General features: G+C 37.7%; 1 protein-coding gene across 4 annotated transcripts in view; it reads right to left on the bottom strand.

Annotated features, from left to right (window-relative positions):
- UBAC2 (UBA domain containing 2) overlaps nt 1-22,232 on the bottom strand; it is a 162,665-nt gene that overhangs the window by 37,462 nt on the left and 102,971 nt on the right. For 3 of the 4 annotated variants that reach the window (XM_037896383.2, XM_043535053.1, XM_043535056.1), the window contains exons 5-7: nt 17,556-17,679; nt 14,530-14,577; nt 66-311 (exon numbers count right to left, since the gene is read on the bottom strand). In XM_037896383.2, the coding sequence (XP_037752311.1) occupies nt 66-311; nt 14,530-14,577; nt 17,556-17,679 (418 nt within the window). The remainder of the gene's footprint in view (nt 1-65; nt 312-14,529; nt 14,578-17,555; nt 17,680-22,232) is intronic. The other variant, XM_037896392.2, reaches the window with a different exon arrangement.

The following is a 22,232-nucleotide window of genomic DNA, read 5'->3' as shown; positions in this document are numbered from 1 at the left end:
CCCCCTTCCCTCCATATTTCCATTACTCAGCATAATCATACACCTTACAAATAATTTATCTATACCTGCTGTTGTCTTTGCCGTCTCATCTGTGCAAACTGAGACATCATGATTTGACGATCCAGTAATTCCATTCTCTGCTGTCTCTGGATATCCACTGTTGCTCCCATTCCTACTCGAATCTCGTTGGATGGTTCTGCAGATGAGAATATTGGTTCAAGAGTCCAAGAAAATATCTTAGCCAGCCAGCTGGGAACACAAAGCACCTGATGAACTTTTAGCACACTACTGCTGTAGCACATCCCAGAAATCTGAAAGCAAAAGCAAAATGAATTTTTTTTTTTGTTATAACACAAAGCCTTAACTGGCTGACAGAGGTATGTTGTTTTTTCACTTTTTCAAGTCACATTTCATTTGGTGTATTTAGCCAGAGTCTTCAGTGGAGAATCCATGTCTCAGAGAATACGGATATAGCACTGTGGGATTTCTTCACCCTACACTTCCACTACAACCACCAATTATTATTTTTAAAAGTCTGCAGATTGCATTACTTGTGACTCAAGTGTATTTCTTATTTCTTTGTTTTAGGGGTAAAGACAAATACCAGCTCAGTGACTTGCTATAGGCAAAATTCAAATAGTTAAAGCTTTTGATCTCTGGTAAAGCAAATGATCCTGGCTGGCCCTAAAGTGGATGTGGGGAGATAGGACCTTGATAACACAGTATTGTGAAGATTTTGGGCACTTGCTTTAAAAAACACCCAACAGTACCCCATGGCCTATGCGCCACGTTAAATCCCTGGAGCTGGGGAATGTGAGCCAATCAGCATTCCTCCTTCCCCCTGCTGACTAATGAGTGCCAGAGCCTCCAAAAGGGGGAGGGAAAGAGGAGCTACCTAGTGCCTCCAAGAGTCTCTCTCCTTCCCTTTCACCGCTGAGTCCATCAAGTTCCCCTACCCGTTGAGACAGGTGGGTGGCATTTCTGCTTAACTCCATGCCCCTCACCCCCACATAGAGAAGAACAGATATAGTCAAGTTTAAGCTTTAATAGTGGGGATTTCATAGGTCACATAACTAAATTGTTACCTCTTTCAGAGTACACAGACTGTTACTTTAAAATAATTAAATCTAGCAATTTTTCTAACAATTTTTTTTAAAGTTCATCAAAACCCTATTAATTTTTTAAATGGCAGCACTAGAGAGGTTAATGAGTCTAATGAGAAACTTCCTCTTCCTATGAGATTCCTTCTGTAATACCCTGTTAATGGGCCAAGTCCCTATCCCACTTTCAACAAAGTGCACAGCCTACAGGGTCCACATTTACCTCCTCTCTGGAATTTTGCTTTATTGCTACCCCAAAAACAACATGAACTTCAGCCTGTGTTTCATCTATAAGAATGGCTGTTTTTACGGTTTTCTCCAAGGCTACCTCTCTGTCCTAGCTCCTTACATCCCACTTGGCACTAACTGGACCCACCCACAGCATAAGTCATCATAATAGCCACCTTGAATTCCATTACAGAGCTTTAGCCCCTGCAGCTAAGATGACTCAACAGAAGGGGCCACATTCCTTCAGAGAGTCTTAGTGTCTGCATGACCCAAGAACCTCTGGATGCCAACTGGCAGAGGGCACTGGGATGTAGTACAGAGATTCCGAGGGTTCACCAAAAGAATGTCATGTAAGGTCTCTAATGAAAGTCACCGGTCATCATAATCATTGTGAGATGTATGTATGGAGAATATGTGAAGAATTATGTATATATATTAAAGTTTATGTTTTCTAGGTCACAGTTAAAAACAGGTCACTCAAAAGTAGTCTGTCTTGAGACAAATTCTTCTAGGCAGGTTATGGGAGACACTTATCTCCGGGGGGCGAGGGGGGAACCACTGTGCAGTGAGTCCTACAAAAGGAGTCTGCTAGCATTCTAAGATAAATGCTAATGAAGAGATGGTGGAGACTTCAGAAAAAATCCAACAGGAAGAAATAAACAGTTAATCTTCAGGTGAACATCAAAGGTCTGTTCTGGTATATCTGGAGGAGCAAAGAGACATCCTGGTATTCTTCATCTAGGAAGTAAATGCACAGTTTGCTTTATGAAAAAATGATCTCTACCCAAGCTTGGTGGAGAACACTGGAGAGAAGTTTGGGTGAGATAAACTTATTTAGACTGGAGGATAACTTCTTAGTTAAATTTAGGCTTTAGAATATGCATTGTGGTATGTTGTTTTACATATAACCTTTTGTTCCCATCTCTCTCACTGCTTTTTATTTGAATCTCTATTTTTTCTTAAATATTTATTTCCTTATGTTTTATATCTGAACTCAAGTGCTGTGCATATGACTTGAGTGGTGGTCCAAAGTAAACCTTGTAAACTGTGGTACAGTGTTCAAGGACCACCCTTCCCCCGAGAAGAATACCTCCCTTTTCTCCACCTTTTGTCTCTTTTTCTAGTGCATTCTCAATGAAATTCTCATTCTCAATGAATGAACAATAGACATTTATGTAATCAGAAAAATGCAACAAAGTTGATTCACATGTACTTTTTCCTTTACTTGCAGCAATAAATTCTACATTCCATACAGAGGTTAGTAGTGTACAAGCAAGTAAATATTGAATGAATGTGGGGTGGTTATAATCCTTGCACATCCTTGTTGTGATGATCACGTTTACAGTTCTCTTGTGCCATCACTGGTCTCTTTCTGTCTGTGTCACACAGCGCTATCACAGTTTATTGCTTGTGGCATAACAGATCAGAAAGGCATGTCACAAACACTGACATTTGTGATGTCACAAATGCTGAAATGACTGTAATGCTTCACAGGGCACCAAGGGCAGTGCGTCATCTTGTTACCATCTGTCTGCAGAGCGAGGGAGTCTTACCTGTACCTGCTAGCTCCTTAACAAAACCAGCCTGATCACCACTTACGCAGTCTAAGTGTATCTAGCCCTGGAAACCCATAGAAATCCCATATCCTGTGTTCCCGAAGGAATCATAGAACTGGAAGGGACCACGAGAGGTCATCTAGTCCAGTCCCCTGCACTCAAGGCAGGACTAAGTATTATCTAGACCATCCCTGACATGTGTTTTTCCAACCAGCTCTTAAAAATCCCAAATGATGGAGATTCCACAACCTCACTAGGCAATTTATTCCAGTGCTTAACTCTCTGACAGGAAGTTTTTCCTAATGTCCAGCCTAAACTGCCCTTGCTGCAATTTAAGCCCATTGCTTCGTGTCCTATCCTCAGAGGTTAAGAACAACAATTTTTCTCCCTCCTCCTTGTAACTACCTTTTATGTACTTGAAAAGTGTTATCATGTCCCCTCTCAGTCTTCTATTCTCCAGACTAAACAAACCCAATTTTTTCAATCTTCCCTCACAGATCATGTTTTCTAGACCTTTAATCATTTTTGTTGCTCTTCTCTGGACTTTCTCCAATTTGTTCACATCTTTCCTGAAATGTGGCACCCAGAACTGGACACAATACTCCAGTTGAGGCTTAATCAGCTCAGAGAAGAGTGGAAGAATGACTTCTCATGTCTTGCTTACAACACCCCTGCTAATACAGCCCAGCATGATGTTTGCTTTTTTTGCAGCAGCGTTACACTGTGGACTCATATCTAGGCTGAACTGAAATGAAGTTCCCCGTATTCAAAGAAAGGTTTTGATTGGCTTCCAAACCTAGACCAAGGTTGGGCATGGGAATGGGAGCTTTTTTATTTCCTCTCAACTATGTCCCACATCTCTACTAAAAATCTATTATAAGGGAACTAAACCTACACCAGAAACTTGCCAATGTCAGTCAGAAACTAGTCTATGGCTATCAGCACCATAATATGAGTACCCGCTCAACATTTTTCTTTACTATCCAGAACAACTAGTAGAAACTATTGAGCACTCATCTGTCCATTTTTTAAAAACCATTGATTTTCAAAACAAGCTATAACTTAAATGAGTTCAGTAGGTAACAGCATAACGTTACCATCCGCAACAAGAACAAAAAAACAAAGCAAGTGATGACAGTTAAAGGAAAATCTATATCAGGCTTGACAAATCCTGCAGTATGACTAATGGTGTTTTAACCACAAACAGAACAATCTCCATGCCAATTTCAGATACAATCATAGCTCTGAGTCACTAACAGCACACAACCAAGGGGCAGCATGTAGAGTTTCAGTACCTTAAATGTTTTTGTCCCAGAAGGGCAAGAGTGCACTAAAGAGGGTTAGAAATAACTATCCTGACAAAATTTTATATAAACTTATATAATTTTTATAGTAAATGGTTATTACCATAATGTAAGCTCTATACTAAACTACAGAACAAAAAGCACAGTGTGAGAGAGAAGACTAGTAGGTGAGGGACCTAGTGGAAAAAGAGTGGTATATACCGCTTGTGTGTCCAAAATATATGTGTGTGTGTGTGTGTGTATAACCTGTGACTAGCTTGGTCATTGGGTGTCATTTTCATGATGTTTCAATAGGTGGTTTTTATCCTGGCAGTTCCCATCTTCCTCCCTCCCCCAATTTGCAGATGGGGTACTGAGGCACAGAGAGGCTAAGTGACTTGCCCAAAGTCATACAGAAAGTCTACGTCCCAGGATAGTGCCCCACAACTGGGTCATCCTTCCTCCTGTGTCCAAAGTATATTGCCTGGCAACTATAAAATTTGAAGGAAGAGTTCTCTACAGCACAGTGAGCCTGCATAGTTGATCTGCAGGACATTAAAATGTCTCAAAAAGCATAAATGCATGGACGAATCCATTCAATTGTGAAAAACACTGTTTAAATGTACACAGTTTTAATTCATCCTACCACTTCCATATTTGTTAATTTTTTGGTTAGTGTCACTTCAGATCCTTCATGATTTACTACTGCAGTTATAAAGCTATTAGCTGGATGTGCGCGCACCTTTTAACACATCACTCACTTCATTCTAAAATATTTTCATGAAGTCTAATCTTTTGAGGAAGAGATTATTTGCATATTTCCAATAAACTCTTCAAGAGTGGAATTATGTACAGTGAATATATCTTGTGATGCAGCTTGGTTTAATGTCATGCCCACATTTTAATGTCACATATTTCCAAAGAACTTCCTCTTCAGCTAATTCACATGCAGAGCTTGGTTTGTATCATGTTAAAAACAAGACTTGAAAAAGTATAGGTATAGAAATTTTGAGTTACTTTTCTTTTTGTAAAACAAGATTTTATTTTTGTTACTGACTTTTTGAGAATCTCTAGTGGTTCAGGTCTACTAATTTACCAGTAAATTATGTTAATTACAGATCATTCAGTGATCAAACTGCATGTATCTGACCTTAAACAATAGATGTCTCATTGTTGAAAGGCTATTGCCCACATAGCAACAAGTATTCAGAAGTTTAAAAACTTTAAAAAGGAAAATCACTGTGAAAGCACTGTTGGCAGTTGCTAAAACAAAACAAAAAACAGTAGGAACATAAAACATTTGGGATTTTGATCTGTCAAAGTAAAATTTATCTGGGTTGATATTTTTCTGGTAGCTTGATCATAACTTACAACATTTTCCAACACAATTTTAGGACCCACTTCTACAGCATGCTGACAGGACACTCACCATGTTGCAAAATATTTGGCACATTGAAGATGTGGGGCCCTTACTCTGAAAGGATCTTTAATTATTTATTATCTTTTACAATTTCTTAACTTTATGTCTTTCAGCTAGTCCTTAACATAAATTCTTTCTAAATCCACCCCCCTACACGCATACACACAAAGTCAGCTACCTCCTAATGCCCCCGCCCTCCCAAAACATTAGACCTTTAAGAAAAAGGAAGTAGATGTGGTTTTTTTTACATTTGGTAAAACAAACACAGAAGCTCTAAGACGACACTCTACGTGACAGACACATTTCTGTGTTATTTTACTAAGTGAAATGTTTACAATTTAACTAGCTTTATCTGAAATCCATTAAAAAAGGAAAACTAAGGGAAATAAGCAATGGATAGACCAGTGTGCGAAGTTCTGCTCATTGAGAGTTTTTCTGTTTAATGGATCCGCGTTCACATAGATTCAAAGATTTTAAGGCCAGAAGGGAACATTTAATTATGTACTATGACTTCCTGTATAACACAGACCAGAATTACAACAGTAACTTGTGTGTGACTAAAGCATCTCTTTCAAAAAGGCATCCAGTCTCGATTTGAAGACGTCAAGAGATAGATAATCTACCACTTTGCTTGGTATTTTGTTCCAGTGATTAATCACACTCAGTGTTAAAAATGTGTGCCTTATTACTAATCTGAATTTGTCTGGATTTAACCTCCAGCCATTAGGTTAAAGAGACCTTTATCTTCATGGGGAAAAAATACCAGGTCCTACTTATACATCATAATCAAGTCACTTCTCAGTCTTCTTTTTGATAAACTAAACTGATTGAGCTTTTTAAATCTGTGATTGTATGGCAGCCCTCAGATCATTTTTGTGTCTCTTTTGTTCAATATTCTTTTAAAAATGTGCACACCAGAACTAGTTACAGTATTCCAGTATCTGTCTCGTCAATGTTGTATACAGAGGTAAAAATCACCTCCCTACTACTCACTGCTCCCCCTTTTATAGATCCAAGTATTGCGTTAACCCTTTTTGCTACAGCATCATGCCATGTTTTTCCACTCTGACCCCCTAAATCCTTTTCAGAGTCACTGCTTTCCAGGATATAGTCCCCAATTCTCTAAGTATGACCTGCATTCCTTGTTCCTAGATGTATGACTTCGCATTTAGCTATATTAAGAGGCATTTTGTTTGAATGGGCTGAGATTACCAAGCAATCCAAACCACTCCATGTGACTGCCTGTCTCATCATTATTTACCACTCTGCCAATCTTTGTGTCATCCGCTAAATTTATCAGCAGTGATTTTATATTTATTGATGAAAATGTTGAATAGCATCAAGCCTAATACCAATCCGTGGATCCCCATAAAGAAACCCTCAGATTTGATGATTCCCCATTGACAACTACTTTCTGAGATCTATCAGTTAGCCAGTCCTTAATCCACTTAACATGTGCTTTATTAATATTGTATAATGATAACATTTTAAGCTGAATGTTGTGTGGTACTAAGTCAAAGGCCTGACAAAAGTGAAAGTGTATTACATCTATGCAGTTGCCTTTATCAAATTTGTAATCTCAAAGAATGAAATCAGGTTTGTTTGACATGACCAGCTGACTAGCATTAATTATATTCCTATCCTTTAATTTTTATCAAATGAATCGTGTATCATCTTTTCCATTATTTTTCCTGGAATTCATGTCAAGATAATTGACCTATAGTTACACCTTGATCATCCTTCTGCCCTTTTTGAATATCAGCACAACATTAGCACTTTTCCAATCTTCTGGAATTTTACTGGTATTCAAAGATTTATTAAAAATTAATATCAGCAGGCCAGAGGTCCCCTCAGCCAACTCTTTTAGTACCTTGGTTTCAAGTTATCTTGGGCCTGCTGATTTAAAAGTGTATATCCCTTGGAAATGTTGTTTAACATCCTCCCTAGTCTAATGGAATGGAAAGTATTTCTTCATCCTCATGTGGTACGATTACCTCATCCTGCTACATCCCAAATACAGAACAGAAATATTTACTGAATGCACCTGCCTTTTCTGCATTATCATTAACAATTTTACCATCTCCATCTAATAACTGGCCTGTATCTCAGCTAGGATTTATTTTGTTCCTAACACATGTCCCTTCCTTTCACCCCACCCTTATTGCAGCCACTAACTTCTCAGACACGTGAGCTTGTTCTCTTCTGGAGACCATTCTCTTTGGAGTCCATTAATGTAACTCCTTTAGTGTCTGGTGGGGTCACTATTGAAAGACCTAATGCAATCCCTGAGCTGAATGTACTGCCTCCACAGCACAGTCATCCATTCGTAACCTGAATTTGAGACCAAAAGTGGTAGTTTAATTTGGATTTCTTCTATGGCAGCACAGCACACTATCCACATACCACTTGGCCAAGCCTTCCTTACATAAAATCTTGTTGTCTATTCAACACAGGTTTTCCTAAATGCACATTTCTGTGGGCTCCTCATTTTTGTTTTGATGTAATTACAACAGATATTTGATGACTAGAAGGTGTTTCCTTGGGACGTGAGACTGTATCTGTTGTCATCTGCCTTATTTTCCCTTTTATCCTTTAGTCTTCCAATGCTGACTTCCAACTCTAACACTCTCACTCTCTTTGTTGACTTTCCTCTCTCAAGTAGATAGACATCTTTCATATATAAAATGTTTATAATGTATAAAACAGAAAAACCAACAAGAGGCTGGCACTGTAACAAAACATGTGTGTGTTTTTTAAGGTTGTGATGCCTTTCCTTCCCCAGACCTGACTCCCTCAACTTTTTCCATGACTTATTATTCTATACATTTCTCCCTGATGTACTTCCCATTTGGTTATTCCACTTCCCCCAACGCTCCCCTCATTTATTTTTTCATTTCCCTGACCTTTGAGTTGCTTCCTCCTCTCACACTCAATTATTTCATACATTGTTTTCACCCATCCCTTCCACTCCTCTGTTTGTGTTCAAAATGCTAAGTGACAAGTTCACTGCTCTAAATCTCTCAGAGGCTGAAGATCACATAAATCACTCTTTACTGCTTAAAAATAGCCATTCCCATTTAGAAAAATACATAAGCATGTACATAACTTTAAACAAGTGAGAGTAGATCTTCTGACTTCAGTAGAACTACTCTCATGCTTAAAGTAACATATACAGTATTGCCAACCTCAAGCATTCAAAAATCATGAGACTGGCTAAAAATCATGATCTCTTTAAAAATAGTAAATTTGAGGTTCTTTTTTGATTTCTGAAGCTTTCAGATACACATTGCTTCACATTTTCAAGCTTTTGGCCACAAGCGTAAGGGCTAAAAACTTCCTGAAAAAAACCCCAACAACTGGGGCTTTAAGAACTACATAAAATATCATAGACTCGTGATAAAATTGCAAGAGTTGGCAACATTGCCTATGTGCTTAACTACTCTCCTGAATAAAAGCCAGAATAATATACACAAATAAAAAAAAGGGCTAGTGCACATTACTGTTGCATATTGGCCTACTTTAAACTTTAACAGAATGAAAGAATTGTGTGAAAATGAATCTGAATGTCAGAGCCCTAAATATGAATCTCCACATATATACCTTTTCATGCCCGTACTATACATAAATGAAATCTGCTGCCTTAGTTTTCAGTGCACTATCCACAGCGATATACAATACCATTTAACTTTGGAAAATAGTGTCAATACTGTGCCTTCTGTTACATCAGTGTAACTCCAAAGTACTGAAGGCAAATGTTTGACAAATAGTTTCTAGAACATACCCTCATCCTGAGCTGCACCGTTAAAGCCAATTCAGACTCCAAATCAAATTTTGTTTAATGTGTACTTTACTGTACATTTTGATAACCTAGACGTATTGTTATTCAGCTGATGCTTCTGTAAATGACCTAAGCCTAAAAGGTTTCATAGAATACCTACCTAAATGCAAGTAGAATTATCTTAAGCATAAGTCCTAGAGCACTCCAGGGAAATTCATAGCTAGATGTGTTCTGATTTTGCACCAAGATACCCATATATAACTAACTTTGAAATATTTTGATTTCAGGGTGGGGAAGGATTTGGGGCAACACTTACTTGTGGGGGTAGATTCATTATTTTAAACACACATTAAATAGCACAAACAGCCTAGGGTATCATTTTGTACCATAACCAGGCCTCCATTTCAGCAGTAGTTTTAGATTTGTTGAAGGCCCATTGTAAGTGTGGTCATGTCACTAGACAGTACTAAAAATGTGTTTGAACCCCACTTGGAAAAATAATTCCTCTTCTTATGGAGAGCATAAACAAGCAAGTATACTTCAATTTTAATAAAACAAGTGTGTTGAAAAACAGTATCTCCTTCCCTCCCAGGCTAAAAAGTCTTGTTTGCCTTAGGTATGTACTGTTCAAGATGTAATTTCAAGCCATGACAAATTTTCAGTCTAAGGCTTGGTCTACACTTATGCCAGTATAACTATGTCACTCAGAGGTATGGATTTCTCACAACACTGAGAGATGTAGTTATACTGAACCTAATCCCCAAGCTCTCCCTTGGTGCAGGTAATGTCTTCACTAAGCACTACAGCAGCGCAGCTGCAGCACTGCAAGTGTAGACAAGCCCTTAGTAAGGTTTATGCTTTCATCTTCAGTGCAAGGGAAAGTGCATTACATCACATCACAGTCAAACTATTTTGAGAACTAACCATTCCCCAGGTCTCTTCAAATAGTTAGTTTGGTCATTTCATTCTTACTACCACAGTAAGAAGTCTCAAAACATGAAAGCGTTGATTAAATGTTTTGCTTCTCACCATTCCCAGTCTCCTTCAAGAAGGACAGACCAACCACTAGTGTGAACACCACTAGAAAAAGAAGCCTTGGCGCACTGGTTACTAAATAGATAGATTAAATAAACAGAAAAACCAACCCAACGCCCATCCCTAAATACTTAATCATTTTTATTTGTAGTCCATGCCAAAGAATACTATTAATGCAATGTCAAGATTGAGAAATCAAGCATTCAGAAGTCAGAAAATGCAGAGTTAAGGTAGAACTTTCTACCTTAATCTGTCCCCTTGTGCTGATGCCTTAAAATACAATGTTTATATCATTTTGTCAAAACATACAATATTTAGTACAATATAAATATAAAGCTGTATCAGAACGTTCAATTTAGTAAATTATAACGGAGTACACACAGACTTCAGAGTAGGTTTGGTTTTTAAGTCTCAATGATATCTACAAAGCAAGTCAAATTTTAAGGAAATTCAGTACTTTTACAGTTAAGAATGTTTAAAACTCAATGCCCCAGAGTTTGAGACAATACCCAATTTGGTTATGGCCTAGAGAAGGCTCAGACTATCCCAGATACTGAGATATGTATAGTACAGCCTATTTAGAAAGCAAACTACTACAAAATTGGCACACGTTACACTGGGTATAAAAGACAGACAGACATTTCAACACATACACCACAAAAAGGGAAGAGGCTCTAACAGACTCAATTTCCTACTAAATACAGCCCCTTGCAACATAGATAGCAGAAACCTTGATATGTGGAACTATGTGATGATAATGTTATGTATATGTACAGAGGGACCTCCACGTTACGGTTAGGAAATCTCATCTGCTGGTACCAACCTGAGTTTAGCTCTTGACGCAGTTATGCTGTAATTAATATTGAGTGAGCCTTGACATGCCCCTTATATTTCAATCCTGCAAGAGTATAACAATGAGAAATATAAACTGACCGCCAATCAGAAATGTACTTCTTTAGAGAGAAGCTGATTTTTGCGTGTTTAATGCAGCATATAAGTAGACAGGCCATTTTAAGAAACTGTGCTTGTGTATGAAAAAAAAAACAAGAAACCTTTTTGTTTCCAGGCTTAACTAGGTTGGGCAATGAGATTGGATAAACCTGTTGAGAAGACTGTTGGTTGAAAGTAAACATAACAAAGACAAAAGTCCATGTTATAACGTTAAAAGTTAGTGTATGGTGTATCACCTGTATAGCTTGCAGGTGCCTGTTTTGATTATATAAATTGCTACCAGAAATATGTCTATTCATATAAAGCAGTTTGAACTTACACAGACCTGGGGGCTCAAAAGGCTCAGTTCTGTGGAAAACATTATTACCCCCACAACATCTAAAGCCTTGTCTACACTGCCACTTTACAGCACTGAAACTTTCTCGCTCAGGGGTTTGAAAACATACCCTAAGTATTTATTTTTTGGATGCACCAAACGTTTCATACCCCTGACAAAGCCCATTACAAGAAACTAAGTTAAAAAGAGGTCTCTAAGTTCTTGACAGATTAGCATTATATGTTAATTTTTAGGTCAACACTGTATAAGTGTTTACAATATTTTTTTCTATATCATACTGTTTGCAGAGGATCTTCCATGAAACTTGTTAGTGACATTCTTTGCATAGCATTCTGTCCTCTCAATAGCTGAAATGACCAGGCACATACTGGTATACAAGAGATGTGAGCAGGATTCTGTATTTTCATAGTAATTACAAGCAATGGTACTGAGAAATACCTATTTTGATCTTGTAGAGTAAAAAAGTAGCCTCTAATGTGTATTCTACACTGACACAAATTCAACAATCCAGAAAGATGTACCTGAAGCCAAGCTAGAAACAGGATTTTTTTCCCCTTCGATTCTGATGATAAAACGTATATCCAACTCACAAGGAGATACTACACCAAATCTGTGATTCCGTTATTAATGATGTTGGGAGCAATCCAACTTCATACTACAAACTTTCCAAAATTTTCCAATAACTATACATGCCATATCAATAGATATATTTGTAGATATGTGTATTTTTGTCACTACTGGGTCCCCCTCAAACTATTCAGTAGCCACTGAGAAGGGACACAGGAGGAGGAACAACTCAAAGTTGTATTACTTCCAGTCTGGTTTTTTTGCACAGAAACCTAAGAGTTTTGCAGGGAATGGTGGTGCAGAGAGGAATATCCTCCCCCTGCTCCATCTCAAATATGAAGAGCTCCAATCAAATAATATCCAGACAGAGCAAGAAGAGGAAGAAACAGAATTGCATAGGTAGCACTACCACATGGAAAGAGGGAAATTTGTGTGTGAAGTGCACCTGTGCTTGTAGCTCTTTGGGGGCTGACCCAGAGTGAGAAATTTCCCTTAGAAGGGACCCAGCTCATCCCTTTTGCTTGGTAACTTGCACGTGTATATCATTAGTCATCATTTAGTTGAATGGACTCATTTGGTTTTGTACTTGATCTTTAACTTGTAAAAGAGAACTTATTGGCCTAAACAAAATATATGAGAACTTGACAACTATTCAGAAATGAAGCAGAGTACATTTTGATGCTTGATAAGAGCAGAATTTCAACAAGAGCCAGATTTCAAAATCACACTATGTTCAGGCATTTGGGTGCCTAATTTGTCTTTTTAATTAACACAATGGGCACTCAAGTGCAGTAACTGTGTGCAAATGATCAGTTACACATCTAACTGGCTGCAATTAATACATACTCAAATACATGACATTTTGCATGTGCAAGTCTGCATGCACAGTTCTGAAATCTGGCCCAAATTAACTAGTCAATTACACAAAATCAAGAGTAGTACTATTGTGACAAAAACATAAATATATAGTTTGCCAAATCAAAATATTAAATACCTTGCAGAAATATACACACAGATGTTATAAAATGTTTTTGCAGTGTTAAATGTGAAATATGAACCACTGTAAATGCAGACTTTACATTTAACGTAATAAAATTTTACTCTCAACTGTTTTCTGAGCTGCAAAATTACCACTTTTCTCTCGCTTTCTCTCTTTTTTTTTTTTTTTTTTTTTTAAGTAAAAAGGAAGCAACTGCCTATATTTAGAGGAGTGATGGTTATGTTATGCAAGAGACATCTGGAATACAAGAGATGTATTTGTTTTCTGAATTACAACACTGATCTTATGATCAGTCCTTCAGCCGATGACACAGGCAAAGCATGTCTCGCATAAGTATTATGGACTGAAAAATATCAATTTGTACTAATGACTTGTTTCATAGCTATAAACCAGGTGTTGACTTAAAATGATATGAAAAGCTAAATGATATTTTGAAGCATATTCTAACAGTGAAAGTTCAGTGTCATGCCTAACAAAATTTTGAGGACATACAAAGTTTAAAAGAAGAATCTCAGTGTCTCACTTCTGGGAGCACAGGATGATCATAAAAAAGCATCTTGATTGCAATGTAAACTGTATCATCATTTAAAAGTGTTGCAATGTTAACAACTAAGGTGAAGAGAATAGCAGAGGGGCAGACTTCACACCTCACTGAGCTAAAGTGGGGAAAGTTATTTCACACCTTTCTTACCGCTCCTGTATGGTGACAAACGGTTGTTTTATACACATTCTACAATGATGGCAAAGCATGAAATTACATCATCACAATGAAAAGGCTAGAGAACTGAATGTTAAAATGAAAGCCTACAGTCTGTTAAAAACAGATAATAAAATACGTGGGTGAATAAAGTATATAAACAATACTTTATTAGAATTAACATTTCTACTGTATTGTGAATATTAATCATGATGTGTCTAAAGCTACACACACTGCACTAAAATGATACTCTGAGAAAATGATGCCAACCTGCAAATTTTAGCCAAGATAGTCTGGTTACTCTTTATAAAGAAGACACTTCTATTGTCAATCTGCCTTTAGAATCAGTCTAGCTAGTGTCCTGGTACTTCTGAATTTAATACTAGAATTTTTATTTCCATTATTGTTCATAATTTGCTGCTGCTCAGAAACTGGATAATTTGCATGAATATGATTAGTAAAAATAAAAAACCTCCACACTTTTACAATAAGATACAAGGTTATTTTTAGGTTGGAACATAAATTTATCAAAGTGCTCAAAAACATCACACACCATTTTTGAAATAGTAATACTTACCAGTCCACTTACGGCTATAATCCAGATGTAGGAACCAGAGGTTACGAGCTGGAAGATATAAGAGTAATGATTTTAATATGGGTATTAATATTTACACAGATGATGTTGTCTGATTTACTATCCCCTAGTATTATGGTAGGACTTGTGTCTATCTCCTCAAAAAGAAAAGGAGTACTTGTGGCATCTTAGAGACTAACAAATTTATTTGAGCATAAGCTTTCGTGAGCTACAGCTCACTTCATCAGATGCATCCACTGAAATAAATAAATAAATCTGTTAGTCTCTAAGGTGCCACAAGTACTCCTTTTCTTTTTGTGGACACAGACTAACACGGCTGCTACTCTGAAACCTATCTCCTCAAATTAAACAGTCAGACTCATCCATTTTTGCATAAATTCAGTTCCATAATAGCAGTGGCACACTCCAGAACTAAAAAAGAGATGGAAAAAGCAGGCGGGATCTGTCAGCTGTTCTTTTCCCACAATACTATGCATTTTATTTTCATTTAGCATTATTAAGTTCAGCATAATGCTTTACAGGAAGTCCGTTTATAAGCTACAGAGAAAAACAAGTTTGAAAGACATGTTTAAACAAAGGAAGTGACTCAGCAGCTCAGAGGGACTGGGAAAGGAATCCCAAATAGAGGAGGCAGCATAAGTTAAAGGAGAAACTCTTAATTGTGTAGTCATGGAGTTGGCCCGGAGTGGAAGTCAAGTTTTAAGAACTGAAGTTACTCTACCCCAGTGGGAAGTTTGTGGATATGAAATCATAGCGTTAGGTTCGAGTGAGTCCATAAGAGAACTGCATAGGACAAGAGAGGGGATCCATTATTTGAATTAAGGTATAGATATTTAGTCACCTGGAGAAGGTCAGCCTCAGTGCAAGGAAAGGGCTGAAAACCAGACTGAAAGTGGTAAAGGAGGTTCTCTCTTCTGCCTCCATCAAAACCATATGAAAAAGGCATCTCCTCACTGAGTCCTTTCCTATCTTAATCACTGGCTTTTGCTTTCTTACCTTAGCTTCCTAACAAATAGGTCACTGCTGCTGCCAACCGCTCTGACTTCACTCGAACTTTCCCTGTTGCATTCACAAGTGCTATTGCCACACAAAGAGTGTGGAGCACTCATTTACCCTTTCTTCACTCGTGAATTATGATCTCATCTCAAGTCACCCTTTTTGCAGACAGATTCTGGAGAAAGTGGCCTCATTCTGGATTCTCTCACAGAACAAACAGATAAGGTTTCAGAGGGATCAAGGCAGAATGAGGTGCTTGAGCACAATGCAGAAAAACCCTCCAAGTGCTCAAGGACATACAGGAGGGAGGAAGGGTTGTTAGAGAAGTGGACATGAGTCAGTATTCTGAAACTGGCCTATTCATCCCAAAACACACTTAACCATGTTTTATACATTTACTGGTACTTTCCATTGGTAGTTTGAGATATTTTTGAGTCTTCAAGAATGTGTATAAATAGGCATAGTTTCTTATAAATGTGCAAGTCTCCTGTTACATAAATCACCCATTCATTTTTAGAACTTTTTGTGGCTACTAAGGTATTCGGTAGATGAACAAATATTTTCTCATTAATTTTCCTCCTTATGCTTTTGATATTATGATCCACATAAGTTTAATGTCAGATTCTTATTGACAAGTTACCAATTTTATTTGTCAGATGGTAATGCTGTGTATGAAAATAAAATATAGCTATCAAAATCGTTAATCAACCAGATTCTTGCTGCCATCAAACACTCACAGAATCTTGCTGTGAAGTTACATTAAAGTTATATATATATATATATATATATATATATATATATATATATATATATATATATATATATATATATATTTTCTTTCCTGCTTCACATGGCAGGAAACAAGGAAATAAGAAAAATTCAGTTAATGTCACATCAATACAGTGGTTGAGCTATCAGTATTTTTGTTAACGTAAAAAAGATTAATCAAAATAAGAGATTTCATAACTTGGACTTTACACCTTTTTGTGGGGAACGACAGACATAGAAGTTAATGAAATAGCAGTAATCTTGCATACTGGCTCATCTCATCCTACTACAGTAGGTCACTGGCATTTAGAAATCCCTACTGTACATATTTGTCCTCCTTGTTTTAGGTGGTTTTATAAGGCCTGAGGGCCCAGATTATTTGAGGTATTTAGGCGTTGATATGTTCAGTTTTGCAATGCCTAACTGATTTAGGAGACAATCTCATTGTCTGGGCCATGCTGGAAGAAACACAGGAGCCAATGGATGTAGTTCAATTAGGCAGCAAATTTATTTATGTAAAATATCTGGGAATAGCCAGCAATAAATTGTAGTGTGTAAGTCATCATTATTTCTTTAATAATTTCCATGTGTTTGAGAGGGCTGCTGTCAGACCTCCTTTCCAACCTGGGCCCGGCTAACCTCCCCTTGTATGAGGATTAAGGGGGCAGGAAAAAGAGGGGGATTGGCCCATTCTGATTCTATGGTTAGGAGGGTAGGTGTTGCCAACCCAATCCCAGTCAGAGAAGTCTTCTCTGGAACTCCCTGGAGTACAAAGCCCTCCCTCTCTGGTCACCTGGAAGGGCAGTGCCCACCTCCCCACCTGGTCCAGCCACTTCCTGATCTCTCCAGGTAAACCGTTCCCTTCCTCCATCTCTACCACCAATTGCAGAGGGGAGCCCTTTGAAGGGCAACAACCCCTTTTCTTCTAGCCAACTGAACAAAGGACCCACCACATACACTTGCAGTGGACACATTTTCAAAAGTTATTTAGGCATTTAGGAACCTAAATCGCATTGACTGTCAAAGGGATTTTGGCTCCTAAGAACCTAAAACCCTTTTTAAAATGAGATTTAAGCTCCTAAATCAGTTAGGCTTTGCAATGCTGAGCACAGCAACACCTAAATACCTTTAAATTGTGGGCCTAAGATGAAATGTATGGGTGGAAATATTACAAAATTAGCTAGAGGGCATGCAAAATTATAAACTGCTTCAATGAAAGGTGAACAAGGAAGCACATACTGTACCTGTAAACCCAGTATATAGACCAATGTCTTGTTTGTGATGGGAAATTGGCCTAATATTTGTGTCACTTGCATCCTTGGAATGGAGCAAAAAAATGGTACAAACAGAGCAAATACAGGACCCAAGCTGTGAAAGAAAAAAATATATATATAACACAGACAGTAATTAGAAATGATTTCAAAAGGTCTCAATTAACAAATTAATTCCAAATAACTTAATACCTATCTTAATTTCTTAAATACATTATGCAATTGACACTTTTGTATGTTATTTTCCCCAAAATTTAGTTGTCATTCTTTTTTGTTTGTTTGTTTGTTTTCCTTATTTGTCAAACTAGCAACAAGGACATTTTATCTGGAAAAATACACACTTTGCCGTAAAGATATTATATACATTTTGAGGACTGATCCTGCTCATATTGCCATTATTCATGTAGCACCCAAAGTGTAATACATGCTTTACACAGATACAGACAAGGTCTGCCCTAAAAAAAGACAGTCAAAATAGATAAATGATAAGGGACGCAGTGATGGAGGCATCAGCAAATAATTGAACATCTTCCACAGCATGGGAGAGGCAGAAGCAAAGGAAACCACACACCTTCCCATGTGTAGGGTGGGGAGGGGGAAAGAGACACAAAATTTTCACTCAGTTCACCCACAAGGGGCATGGGCAGAACTTTTATATAGATCACCAACAGGAAAGAAAATAACAAAACCTTACTCCAGGAACAAGATGCTTTTTTGCTCCAAACAGGTGAGTGGCAAGTAAAGAGTTATATGGCACAGGAGAGAGAGGAGAACAGTGCATTCTACAGGGCTGCCCTGTTATCCATAACTCAAAGTGCCTACAGAGTCTGTAAACCCTAAAAGGCAAATCTCGGAGAAATATTCCTGACTACCCAGCTTTGCTGCTTCATGTTGCCAAGCACTCTGTGGAGTGTGGAAGCTCTTAAAGATAACCTGATCCCCACTTCCCAAAACTTAGTAAACATTTCAAATATAGAAAGAAAATCTACACAAACTACTTGACTAAAACTTCATTATGCTGAAGTTAAGGTTGAAAATACAGATCTGTATCTTAAGGGTAAAAAGAAACTTTAAAAAAATGTAGTTAAAATAACCAGCAGCAATTAGAAACTCAGGATTTTTAGAGTTAAGGTGCATCTTGTAGGAAACAAGCTTTGGAACTGTGGAATTTAGATACACAGATAATAGCAGTTCTTTACAAGTCATTCTATTGTCTATACTTTTAAAATTCATTAATAAAATAATAAATACAACTGTGTTAAATAAGTAGACAGGAATACTCACAGGCTTGCTGAATTATAATCAAAGCTCCTATTTCCACAGACCCTCCCAAAGAGAACTCTCATGGAACACAATGGAAGTTCTATAAGCAGAGCAGCAGCATGGTCAGGACCCAAATAATTTGCTGACATGCTCACTCCACTTTCATTTCACTGATTGGGTTAATAATGGTGGAAATGTACTTATGAGTTAAACTACTATGAACAACCAACACAGAAGATTCAATATATATGGTCGAAATACAATTTTCATGCTGCTCAAAAAATTGTGGCTATGAATATTTCCTTTGGTTTATGCTCTACCAGCTAAAGACCTCCCTTTCATCCTCTCTGGAGGTTTCAGTTCTTTAGTTTGGTTATGGGGGATAAAAGGCAATTTTTAACATCTTCTATTTTACGCATATGACAAAAATACATGACATAAAATTCTAACTGAAGGAGAGATGCTGAACAAAATACATTGATCAGTTTTACACATTTTCCCTCACATATAAAGAAAAGATATCCATATAAACATAATATACAACATCCTAACAGAAATCTGAATTGTTTATGTTGTAAGAATTCAAAAGCAGGGCTAAAAGGTATAATATGTATAAAGACTCATTCTACATGACTGATTGCATAACTTCCATTGGATCCAATGTACCCTGCAGCATATCAGGTATAAGAAAGAAGAGAAAAATAAAGAAGAGTCCTTCCCTCTCTCAAGACCACTCACTGCCAATAGTGCATGAAAATTGTTTTGTCTTATCACTGTAGAGAAAAGAGTAGTTTGGATACCTAATTTAGGAATATAGGCTCAAGAATGGAAGCAACAGTTCCCTTCTCCAAAATGTCTTTCTTCAATACAAAAATATCATATGGAAATAAATTGTGTAGCTTCACCCACACTTGAGAATAAGCATACCCTGTACCCTTGAAAAATTACTTCTCTGCTTCACCCTAAGAATAACAAAATACCTTTGTAAGGCAGTAACTAAAAGGAACAATCCAAATGGACATATCCTGCAAATCAGAATCTATGCACCCTCACATCTTTATTAACATGAGTGATAAGATTTTTAATGATACTTCATAAATCAGTGTCTACTTTAAGCTTCTGAAAAGAACTTCTGCAGAAACATTATGTATGTAAAGGTATGGGAAAGACATTTTCCAGTTCTGGATAGAAGGTCTAGAAACTTCATTTATTTATTAGCTTTCAGTACAACTATGTAAAGTTTTATTTTCAAAATATACAGATTTTTATTATTCTTTGTTGTATTTTAACACTGTTTCTGGAGTGTCAGCCTTATTTAACTCTGCTACCTTGCACTTCTGCAGTAAAATTTATTCGCTCTTTATATCCTGTGACGGGGCAAGGCCAGATGGCTATGGAAAAGTAGTGGGAGATAGATATATTAGCTCCAGGCTAAACAAATCCCTGGCACCAGGATAAGTGAAATGGCAGCTGCTCCACGTCAATTAAGACACCTGGGGCCAATTAAGAACTTTCCAGAAGGAAGGGAGAAGGCTAGGTTGATTGGGACACCTGAAGCCAATCAGGGGCTGGCTGAAACTAGTTAAAAGCCTTGCATTTAGTCAGGTGGGTGTGCATGTCAGGAGTTGTGGGAGGAAGCTGTGCTGTTGGAGAGGCTGAGTAGTACACACCATATCAGGCACAAGGAAGGAGGCCCTGAGGTAAGGGTGAAGTGGAGCTTGAGGAAGTGAGGGCTGCTGTGGGGAAAGTAGCCCAGGGAATTGTACATGTTATCTTCCTAAAAGGTCAGCTACTACAGCTGATACTATTAGGGTTCCTGGGCTGGAGCCCGGAGTAGAGGGTGGGCCTGGGCTCCCCCCTCACCTTTGCCCCCTGATTAATTGCTGAGACTGGGAGACAACAGAGACTGTGCAAGGAAGGATAACTTCTCCTCACCTCCCTCGCTGGCTTATGATGAAAATGGCTCAGTAGACTGTGACCCTTGTCTCTAGAGAGAGAAGGAGTACGTGGAGGGTCACAGTGAGCCTCTGAGGCTAGCAAAATCTGCCAGGAAATGTGGGACCCACGGAAGCAAGGACAGAGCTTTGTCACAATCCTTATAATACACTATATCAAATCACACAATACATAAAAGAAACTAGAATGTGTTATACAAACTTACTTTAAAAATTACAGTACAGTCTTGATTTAAGTTTCAATAGTATCTACAAAATAAGACAAACTGGAAGAAAATCAGTTTACTTATTTTAAAGTTATGAATGCATAAAGTTGACAGTCTGCAAACTTGAGGCTGTTCAACAAATCTAAGATGCTGTAATTTAGAATAATCAGAACAACATAAGACTGGTCATACTAGGCCAGGCTAATGGTCCATCTAGCCTAGTATCCTGTCTTCTGACAGTGGCCAATGTCAGGTGCTTCAAAGGGAATGAACAGAACAGGGCAATTAACCAAGCGATCTGTCCCCTTCTCATCTAGTACCAGCATCTGGCAGTCAGAAGCTTAGGGACACCCAGAGCATGGGGTTACATCCCTGATCATACTGATAGTCATTGATGGACCTATGAACATATCTATTTCTTTTTTGAACCCAGTTATAGTTTGGGCCTTCATAGCATCTTCTGGCAATGAGTTCCATAAGGTTGACTGTGTGTGGTATAAAGAAGTACTTCCTTAGGTTTGTTTCAAACCCGATGCCTATTAATTTCATTGGGTTACCCCTGGTTTCATGGAGGGGTAAATAACACTTCCTTATTCATTTTCTCCACACCATTCATGATTTTATAGCCCTTTATCATATTCTCCCTTAGTCGTCTCTTTTCCAAGCTGAATAGTCCCAGACTTTTTAATCTCTCCTCAGATGAAAGTTGTTCCATATCCTTAATCATTTTTTGTTACCCTTCTCTTTTCTATCTCTAATATATCTTTTTTAAATGGGGCAACCAGAACAGCACACAGTATTCAAGGTGTGGGCGTACCATGGATTTATATAGTGGAATTATTTTCTGTGTTATTTATTCTTTCCTCATCATTCCTAACATTCTGTTAGCTTCGACTGTCACTCCAGATTGAGCTGAGTTTTCAGAGAATTATCCACAACTCCAAGATTTCTTGAGTGTTAACACCTAAATTAGACTCCATCGTTTTGAATGTATTGTTGGGATTATGTTTTCCAATATGCATTACTTTTCATTTATCATCTGCCATTTTGTTGCTCACTCATTCAGTTTTGTGAGATCCCTCTGTAATTCTTCTGAGTCTGCTTTGCCCTTAACTATCTTGAATTATTTTGTATCATCTGCAGACTTTGACACCTAACTGTTTACCCCTTTTTCCAGATCATTTATGAATATGTTGAACAATACTGGTCCCAGTACAAAGCTTTAT

The sequence above is a fragment of the Chelonia mydas genome, chromosome 1, assembly GCF_015237465.2.
Source record: "Chelonia mydas isolate rCheMyd1 chromosome 1, rCheMyd1.pri.v2, whole genome shotgun sequence".
In the NCBI taxonomy this organism is placed as follows: Eukaryota; Metazoa; Chordata; order Testudines; family Cheloniidae; genus Chelonia; species Chelonia mydas.
This window is presented reverse-complemented; position numbering and strand designations above follow the sequence as displayed.